The 10,490-nt window shown below is 35.6% G+C and overlaps 1 protein-coding gene across 6 annotated transcripts in view; it reads left to right on the top strand.

Annotated features, from left to right (window-relative positions):
• ARL13B (ARF like GTPase 13B) overlaps window positions 1-10,207 on the top strand; it is a 33,758-nt gene extending 23,551 nt beyond the window's left edge. For 3 of the 6 annotated variants that reach the window (XM_082277542.1, XM_082277540.1, XM_082277541.1), the window contains exons 6-11: window positions 1,492-1,694; window positions 2,700-2,793; window positions 3,896-4,112; window positions 4,469-4,585; window positions 5,038-5,106; window positions 8,160-10,207. In XM_082277542.1, coding sequence (XP_082133668.1) covers window positions 1,492-1,694; window positions 2,700-2,793; window positions 3,896-4,112; window positions 4,469-4,585; window positions 5,038-5,106; window positions 8,160-8,236 — 777 coding nt within the window. In that variant the 3' untranslated portion in view covers window positions 8,237-10,207. Of the gene's footprint in view, window positions 1-1,491; window positions 1,695-2,699; window positions 2,794-3,895; window positions 4,113-4,468; window positions 4,586-5,037; window positions 5,107-5,837; window positions 5,882-7,382; window positions 7,412-8,159 lie in introns of all 6 variants that reach the window. The other 3 variants (XR_014226260.1, XM_082277544.1, XM_082277543.1) reach the window with 3 other exon arrangements.
• The last annotated feature ends 283 nt before the right edge of the window (window positions 10,208-10,490 follow it).

Genomic DNA, 10,490 nt, shown 5'->3' on the forward strand with positions numbered 1-10,490 from the left:
GTTTCATACTCAAATGGGCACCTTCTTCACCAGGCTCTTTAAAGATAAACATGGTCCCAAACTGCTTCAGTAGGATGACTCCTGGGGTCTGTTTAAACAGAGCCATTGTGAAACAAGATAGAAAGTTAGGCAAGGACCAAAAAACTTTTTGTTTCTTCTTATTCTTTTAGTTCATTTTCCACTGGATCTTTAAACTTCCCCACAAAGTATTAAATAGAAGCAGTAATTTGTCTTGCTGTTGGACAGTGTCAGTGAGAATGACCTTCCTCTTTTTCTTATTTAATATGTCTGTATATTCCATATTTCTGAATTTTGATGTTTTATAACCAAACTGCAGCAACAGTAATCTTGGTGCAAACTGAGAAGAACATTGCCCCAGTGCTGGCCAGTGTTTTATCTTAGTTTTCTGAGAGAAACAAGTTATATACATCTTCTATACATCTCCTTCCTTGGTAGGTTCTGCTGGAGGGTATTGCAGTGTTCCCTAGTGAAAAGCACTCATAGTTGAACCTTAATTTAAACGTAACTGGTCAGAATTTTTTTTTCTGTTGTAAATTGTACATTCCATATCTGACTGTGGTGCCATTTAAATGCTTGTCAGATGAAGAGAGAGCACTGAGTTTTTCAGATGTTAGTGTTGGATAGTTGGTCTTTTTTAATCTTTATTCATAAACACAAATCCTGAACATGATCAGTGTGAAATATTATCTCTACATGTCAAATACATAGCTGGATCTATTCAATTATTATTCAGGGAATGTTTTAAAACACACAGAGCTCCAAAGCATTCTGGAAAACAGTTTTCAAGAGATCTTCAGAGAACATCTTTTCCATGTTCCAAGCTTGAATCAAGCCCTGTATCTTTCGTCCCAATTAAAGCCCATTGTTCTTGTCTTCCTGACATGAAAAATGAGAAAATCATTATTTTCCTATTTGCAGTTTCACCTAATGTTTTTGAAGGCTATTATCCTGTCTCCCTGAAGTGTTTTAATCTCAGGAGAACCGCTCTTGGTCCTTTAATGTTTTCTTACGAGATGTATCTTCTTAACTATTTCATAACTATTGTCATAACTATTTTCTCAATGAGCTTTGCACTTCTCTTCCAACAGATTTGCTTAGGTCATGTTTCTCTCGTGCTGCTGAGAGTATAATGACAAAGTTTTACACCAGTTGAGGTACAATGCCTGTTCTGATGTAAAAAATTGAATTGGTTTGACGACTTTTCTGACAAATTCACAGGAGATTTTATTTATCCCCGAGGTGCTTATGAACATGTTGAATTTTTTTTTCATGAACTGAAGCAAAGTTGATTCTCTTTCATATCAGATTTTTCCATTTTGATTGTAAATGTGGACTATTTATAACCCACATTTCTCAGTGTTTTACAAGCTTCACAGTAAACAGTAATTGTTCAACTGATTTCTTGTTTCCAGTCAAGGGATGTGGTCTGAACTGCAAATATTTTTTCTCTCCTTCTCTGTATATTTACAGGAACCTTGCTCAGCGATCATGGGCTGTGGGAAAAAAATTGATAAATCAATAAAAAAGGGGTTATTTTGGCTTCTCCATATCATAGCGAAAGATTTTGATGCCTTAAATGAGCGCATCCAGAGGGACACTACGGAGCAAAAAGCACTTGAGGAACAGAAGAAACTGGAACGAGCTGAGCGAGTCAGGAGGATACGGGAAGAGAGGTATTTTGTGTGTAATTCTTACTCCATCCCTTGCTTCCTTCTCTAAGATATTTGGTCCATTCCTGTACATAGATCTTATGGGAACCAAGCTGTCCAGGGTTTAAAGCTTACAAGCTATGAGTCTTCCTTGAAGTTTTTGCCTCTTCATCCCCTTCATTTGATTTGCTGCATGCTGGAAATGTACTGTGAATGAGAATTGCAAGGTAGTTGAGGAATAAAGTTGGCTTTACTAATATAACTTCACAGAAGGTTGACCTAAAAAATAATTCCTGTGATTTAATCTGAAGTTACCTTCTAAAATAAAGTGTTAAGTTAGACTCTGTAACCCATATGGGAATATCAAAGACTAGATATGAAAATTTATTCAACACTATGCTTAATAAACTTCAGGATAGCCAACAGCTGAGGCGTGAAGGAACTAAAGATGATGCAGTGAGGGGAAGCAGGGCAAGTGATTTATTACCCCCCTTCAAAGCCCTTTCTGGTCTTGAGGAACCTGCTGTGGTTCCTGTGAAAGACTGATGTGAATAATTTTACTGGGGCATTCTTAAAATATTTGCTGAGCACCCCTGTCCTCTGCTCTGCCTTATATAGGCAGAGAGTTTTGAGTCTCAGTTACTGTGAGAAGTAGCTGGGAAATGTCTTGGACTACACTCTGTTTTGGTTTAAATAAGCACATAAATTACTGAAGTACATTTTAAACAGTTGGAACTTGACATGGTCTTCAGATATAGTTCACGAATTTATAAAAAAATTGGTTTGCTTCCTAATCTGCCTCATGTCTCTGCACACACAAAACCTCCTGACCACGTTGGATTGTGTTGTGTTTATGCCACACTGAGAGGTATAGTGGGGAGGACTGACATTGTTCTCTATAAAATTTATGACTTCTTCATAATTCTTTATTCATTCTGCCTCTTTTCCCTCACTCCCGTTCCCAAAAAACCCCACAAAACCAAACACCAAAACCACTGAAACAACATAAACCCAACAACAATGCCAAAGGGAAAAAGAAGAAGGAAATATACCTGAGGAAGAAGACCCTGAGCCTGGGAAATGTGGAAACCCCTTCCAGCCTATATCTGCTGTAATCTCTGAGGTAGGAGAGTGTGTGGAAATCTGGATCTGTTCAGAACCAGCACTAACAAGTGTCTGAGAAGTGATGAGATAAATGATCATTTAAGAGCGGTTCTAAGTCTGTCTGCACAGCACTTTTTAAATTTTTGTTTTAATCTTAGCAGCCTTGTTTTGTGTGCATTGAATCAATGTTTTGTGATAAGAAAACCCCTATTATTGATTGGGGAACAAAAGTTTTGTAGACACAGTGAAATAAATGTAAACACATGACTGAAAACATTTCCTAATTAAACTCTTGGGGATTCAGAAGTGGAAAATATTCAAGGTCTATTTGTTTCTTCTAAAGTGTTTGTGATGTGGTGAGTCATACCAAATCTCCCTGACTTCTTCAGCTATTCAGATTTATGAGCATAACCTCTTTTCAGTTGAAATCAGACTCTTGAGAATTTTTATTAATTTTGAAATATGAAAATCACATTCATTTATTAAAGCTTCCTTAACCTGCGTTTCTGAGTTCGTATTTTTTTATTCAGTTGCCTGGAGATAACACAATCTAAAGAACCACGTAAACTTTTCCAGCAAGTAATTCAAACATTTGCTTTTCCCCAAGACAAAAGCACCCATATCCACAGAACATGTCAAGGCAGCTATGTGCACAGTAATCCATTTTAGTAATAACATCAAAAGCAAGAAAATAAAGGTGCAGCTGTGAGTATTGCAGAGATGGTAATTTAGTGATACAGAATTGTGAAGCAGCCTGTCACTGAGGTTCTGTGACACAATAGGTATTTATCCAAACTGGGGTGGCATTTTCTGAAGGCTAAAAAAAAAGTAATTGAGGAGGAAGAAAGTAGAAGGTTGTTTTGTTTATTTTAATAGGACCAAAAATAAAACAAGAAAACTGGCATTAATTCCTAATATCTTTTTGTTGTTAATTTCTCCTCCCTTCCTCTGGATAGGATATTGGAAATCTAATTTCTTCATCTATTTGAAAATAATGCTATGCAATATATAGGACATAAAAATATTTTACGAATATTTTCATTTTTTAAGAACCTTCCTGTCTTATTAGTCAGTTTACAGCATTAGAAGTAATTTTAAAAAAATCTTGTCCATTTTGTTAGAATGAAAAACAGCTGGAAAAGGAAAAGAAGAGGCAAAAGTTGGAGACTGAAAAGGCTACAATTGTCTTGAAATCCCAGCCGGAGCAGGACCACTTATCAAGTAGCAGTAGCCAAAACACGAATGACAGCAGGCTGGAAAGGTGCAACTCTACAACTGCCCAGCTTTTGCAGCATGCAGAAGAGAGTGACCAACAAGCCTCAGAATGCCTTGACTCAGGTAAAACTGCTGCCTCTTAATGTCATTCAGTGGGATTTTTCACATGCTTCTTCCTTCTGTTTGTATTATATGTCATTATACCACACATCAATGTCGTGTATTGAAAACACAAAAATGCAGGAATAGGTTATATAAGCAGAATTTCTTCATGGAAATGTAGAGTTTGCATATATTTTATGCCCACAGTTCATTTTCTGTAGCAAAATGTTGTGTGACTTACATTTCCCATAATTTTGTGTCTAAGTTTGGACTGAAAACTCTGATGTATCTCCCCAACAATTGTATTAGAATCTGATCTAGGGTATTACCTGAATATAACTGTGTGATCTGTTATGTTTTATTTCTGTTGAATATAGATAACAGTAAGAAAAAAAGTAAAAAACCAAAATTAAAAAGGGGACACAGAGTAGAACCTGTTAATGCAGAGGACTCTCTTCCCAAGAACCCTACACCACCACCAGCTCTTCCACCAGGTAAGTGTAAAAACAATAATTTATGTCTCAATTTGTGGTTGGTAATCCTTTAAAAGTCTCACTTGTGAATGATGAAACTGGGCTGGTCCTCATACAGAGAGGAGCTACTAAACCTTCCTCTATAGAAGATCTTTGATGCAGTTCCCCACTTCATGATATGAACTTCCAGCGGTATTGATTTGGCCTATTCTATGGGGGAAGACATTATTCTCCCAAAAAAAAAGAGCCAGAGCCTTGATTACTCACTGAAGTGATGAAAAATATCAATACTTTTTACGGTAAATCAGTTTATTTTTGAAGTATTTCATCATTCTTCACTGTGGATGCAATGTAGTGCATAGCTTGGGCATTTCTAATTGCTTTGATTTCTCCCAGAGAAATGTGGCTTCTGCACAGCTCAGAATAATCCAGTGAAGTCATGGAATGCTCTGACAGTCTTTGTTTTCCTTTAGTTGGATGGGGAACTCCCAAACTTAATAGACTTCGAAAACTTGAGCCTCTTGGTGAAACACATCATCCTGGTAATTTGAAGTATTTGGGATTTTGTACCTTTTTAAACCATGCTCCGTTGTCCATTGACTTCTACATTCATTTCATTCTTCATCTGTTTTTCATTTCTAAATTCCAATTTTCATTGACCAAAAGCTTTCCCTTTTGCTTAGTAGAAAGCATCTTTTTGATTTTTCAAGTCTGATTTTTTTATTAGGGAAAAAAAATGAGTTCTCTTAAATTCCCTTACATAGTTTAAAGTGGCATGGGATATCAGAAGTTGTGAATGATCTGAAGTTATTTGCACCTAAAAATCATTCAGGGCTATATAACAAAGAATAATGGGACCAGGTACTTTGAGAGTCCAAATGTGTACTGCATTTAAAATTAATATTTTTAATTTAATACTAAGGTGTAGTAGGCAGAGTCTTGATTTCTTGCTTCAATAATGACTCTATTCTATTTTTGGAAGATCATGGAAGACTGTTTTTCATATGCTGATATTTCATTTTTTCCTGAGTTTGAGATGATAGCTTCTTAATTTTTCTTACTTTTTTTTTTTTTTTTACATTTTGAAAAGTGGTTTGGAGATATCTGAAACACAAGAACAAGGAGCTTTTCTGCCAAAGAATCAAAAGATGCCTGAAGGCGAAATAAAATTTCTAAACCCAAAATATTTATTTCTCACAGGAATTAAATTCATGTGCTTAAAATGTGATTTGTAATCTTAATCATAAACCCCTCTTGCTCTTTTTTTTTAAAGGCAAATAGAGAGAAGGCGGCAAGAAAGGAAAGCCAGATGAAGAGGTAGGGAGGGGAAGAAAAGGAACTCAGTTTTTATCTGTGCCTCAGGGAGGTGTTGCATTCTATAGGAAGAGCATGGGTGGGACAAAGAGGAAAAACCCCTGCTTAAGCTAGGTGTTAATTTGTAACAGAAGTACAATTATTAAATAATTTTGGAAGCTAACAATGGCAGATATGCTGGTAGGGAAAGGATCTCTTGACCAGAGGTGTAAGAGTAAACTTGAAGTTGCAGCTGAATTCAAGGCATTCCTTGCTCTGTGTGAAATTTATCCTTCTTTTCAGGAATTTTGAACCACTCACAAGATTCACACTTGAAAATCCTAGCAAGAAAACACCTATTAGGAAACCACTATTTATAAATGGAAAAAAGCTCTTCACATACATAGCCCAGCACTGTCAAACCTTTAGCTAGGTCCTGATTTCCAAGAGCTGTAGTTATAACTTTCTAAAGTTATAGCTTGCAAAGTAAATGCCATGCATAAATAGTCCCAAAAGTTTCTGCACATTATTACTGTCATCCAAAACTATATTGCAGTGCAGCCTTGGCTACAGCAACATACAAATTTCTTTTGCTTAAAGCAGCTGTGGAGTTTTTAACTCTGTCAATTTGAGATCCATGGAATCTGAGAATTACTGAGATTGAAAGGACCCTTAAGATCCCTGAGTGCCACTGTTAACCCAGCACTGCCAAGTCCATCTTGCACTGACGGGAACTTCCCATCACACAACAGCATTTTTCAATGAATTCTTACATATTTTGCACACTGAGAATCTGCTCCTGACTGGAAACTCATTAGAGTTTCCCTAAGACCAGTGGAGCCTACCTTTGATTCCTTTTTTACAATAATTCCTGAATTGCATCTTTCTGAAAATCAAGTTCTTTTTGGTTGTCCCTTCAGCAGAGAAATAAATTAGTGTTGATTTCTTTTTTCTTCCCCCAGCTTTGCCCAAAATTCAAAGGTGGGTTTAAAAGGTTTCTCAGACATTCAAACTTCGTATTTATGTACTTATATTCACTGAAGACTACAAATTTTCCAGTCATAGTAATAATTTTGGCACAAAACAAGGTGATGAATGTCTGTTTATTGTCAGTGGAGGATCCATCTGCAAGAATGACAAACCTCTTTCAGGATAGGAGGTAAAATTCTCTGCCAGCCCTAAAGTGCTCTGCCAGACCTCATGAAACTGGAGACTAAAACTATCCTTTGGACAGATTTTCACTGACCTTACAATTGTTGCAGTTTTCTTGCTGCTGCAATTAGTGCTATTGAAATCAAAATATCAAAATATTTACAACAATAATATAAAAGTGTTCTCATTTTGCTGATTAAATGTAAGGATAACTAAAACTTTGACCCTACAGCCAGGTCCACATAGAGTAGTGTAATGCAGTTTGTTTGTGAGCCCATGCACTCCTAACCGAAGTTACTGCATCTGTAGAACAAGTGGGATATATTCTTCTTGGGAAATGATGATTTATTAAAGCTGAATTTTATGTTGGCAGGCCATCAAGGCTTTGTTGGGGAAGAGGTGGTCTGTATAAAAAAAAATTGAGATTTGAATGCTTCAAAAAGCTGCTTTTATTTTTTTCTTGATTTCCACCTGTTTCCTCTTACCATCTTCCATACTATTTTGCTTGTGAAGTGCTTTGCATGTCCCAGTCTGCATGGGTTTTTTATTTTACATCAATTACAAATGTTTGAGAACACTTTTTATGCTCTTCTGATGTACTTACTAACTTTGTCTTGTACAATTTTACCACTTTAAATTCCTTTATTGATGAAAGGAAATGTTGCAATTTTATCTAAAAAATCTGAAATAATTCTTTTAGAAAGTTATTACTGCTTGCAAGATAAATGCCATGCATAAATGTTCCAAAATTTTGGATTCTGCACAGTATTACTGTCCTCCAAAACTATATTGCAGTGCAACCTTGGTTACAGCAACATACAAATTTCAATGCTTCGTTTCTTCAGTTGTTATTTGTACACTTTAGATTTCTCCTTTCCTATTTTTAGGGATGTTTACAGATCCCCTTTGGGCTTCATCTTGCAAATGCTGATGCATGTATACCAAAATGTAATTAAACCCTCGTTTGGCCAATCCATCTCTAGACATTAATTAGCACTAGGTTTGAAAGTTTGCTTGGAGGAATTAGCTCTAAAATCATAGAGTACCTGGCTTTCATTAAGGAAGCAAGAATTTAGTAAACATTATTTAAGCCAGGAAGGTGGTAGGTGACAGATTGATGTATTTTTCTGCTCTGGAATTTCTTCCACAGATTTCTATGGAAAGCCTCTGCCCCCGCTGACTCTACGCCAAAGACCCAACAGTGATACCCATGATGTCATTGCTTAACTGGAGCACAAAGAGACTTTTAAAAACAATAATTTTAAAATCCTATCATTTTTTTACCCTTGAAGGAAAATTTTTAAAATGACACTTTCTCAGCGTGTGACAGCTAAACATGGAGTTCATCCTGTTGTCCTTAGGTGGTCAGACTTTATCATTTACTTTTCACATCACCAGCTCTTCTTCAGGATTTATTTGGTTTACTTGTGAAAAGACATGGTTGAAAACCTGAAGAAAAACACCTTCAAGATCCTGTAATACTGGATTGTACATTCCCACCGAGACCTTTCTCCAGGTGCTGTGCAGGTGTTGGTATTTTTTCAGGGAGTAAATGATTCTAAAGCATTTTGTAAGATTCCTATATGATAGGGTGAATATAGAAAGGTTAAACAAATATTGAATATATTTTTCTACCTTTTTATAAAATGAGTTGAAAGTTTGAGTGGAGCTGTGTACCTACTACCAATAAAATGATACCAAGGGAGCATTAGTCAAGTGCATAAAAATAAAGTGTGTTTTACTCTTACATTTCTCTTACAGTACCAATACCTTTGCTTAGGTATTACATGACATATTTCATATTTCTGGCAATCTGAGGCAGGGGGTAAGATAGAAAAATTTAAAATAAATACGTTTTATACAAAATAATGCTATTTGAACTGTCTGGAAGTTTTTCTTATCTGTTGTTTTCTTTGTTTTGTTAACTGAGTTTGACATAGGTAATAAATTCTGTGGAAAAAAAAGAGTTGAATACTGTATTGTCTACTACAACAAATGAGAAAATTGCACATAGTGGGAAATTTGCACTAATTAAATCCCGATTTTGATGGGAAACTGAATCAGCCAGTATGCAGATGACCTCCCACAGTTTTTAATCTCAATAATACTAAAATACCATCTTGCAAACTAAAGAAATGCTGGGTTTTTAAGGATTTATATAACACTTCCATAGAATGAGTTGAAAACCACATACAAGTGATAGCTAAACAAGATTTACAATTTGTTATATTCCTATTTAAAGTTTTACTGTTACCTTGCACACAAGCAGTGGTGTACTTGTAAAGGTTCATTGTTCTGCCACTTAATGACAGATGGGATGAAGCCCCCATTCCCAGGGGCTTTTTGGAGAAGCAGTAGTTGATAATTTTATATGATGCTCTGTCTTCAGTAATGTGGTTTTACCAAAGGAGTTTACATGTTGAAACAATGTGGTGTATTACGTGTTCAGCACTTGGGTATTGGAAGTCTTTGCCATATGGCCCTTGCAGCATGGAGTTGCACAAACATCTGGCATACTAAAATGAAATAAGATTTTTAAAGAGTAGGGTGGAATCTCTCTTATGGGTACTAAGTTTGGAATAGGTGGAGAAGTTTATTCCTCTTAAGTTTGTTAGTTTAGAGAAAGGATGAAACAATCTCTGTGTGACTACCAGCATGAGAATACTTTTGTTGTATTCTAATACTGTAACATGATTCAGTTGAATTATCCTCAGGATTTGGTCATTCTCCCTTCAGACAACACAATTCTAAGTGGAGGGGAGGTTGCACAAAAATTTATATGGACAATCTCAACCTTACTCTCATTAGCTCTGTTACCACTTAAGTTTTTGGCTTTAAGGCTCTACTTTTGCAGACTTACTTTTTTACAGCTTCAATTTCTAGGAATGTATTACCCTTTTGTTTTCTCTCTTCCCTAAAATAAATTAATGGAAGTGTTTATTAAAAGCAAAGCTAAATACTGCTGTGGTAACGAAATTTGAGAAACTAAAATGTTGATGCTTATATATGAACTGTGTGTGCTCTGTGTGTGGACACATGTACCATTTTTGATTTTTGCTTTTAAAATAAATGTTACCAGTATGTGACCAAAGTACTCAAAAACATTTTATAAGTTTTTGTTTTATTAATATGCTTTGTAATTATTTACTATGGTGGGGTTTTTTCAGTAATTTATACTGCCGTGACTTTTTATTTGCTCAAGATGACATTTATGTATAGAATAAAACTAATGCAAAGCATCAACATGTTTCCTGTATTACCATACATTTACGATTTTTTGGAAGTAAATAGAGACATAAATATTTAAGGACTGCAAGTCTCACTTTGCTAAAATGTATAATATAGAGACCTAGAATCTTTGCATATTTTTGCAGGAGCAAGATGATCAAATTTAGAATATACTGATAGATAAGTCAGGTGTAGATGTATGCATATAAAATGCTTAGATAGTGTACTTAATATTTGAGAGATGATAAGTTGT

The sequence above is a fragment of the Coloeus monedula genome (genome assembly GCF_965178545.1).
Source record: "Coloeus monedula genome assembly, chromosome: 3".
NCBI classification, from domain to species: domain Eukaryota; kingdom Metazoa; phylum Chordata; class Aves; order Passeriformes; family Corvidae; genus Coloeus; species Coloeus monedula.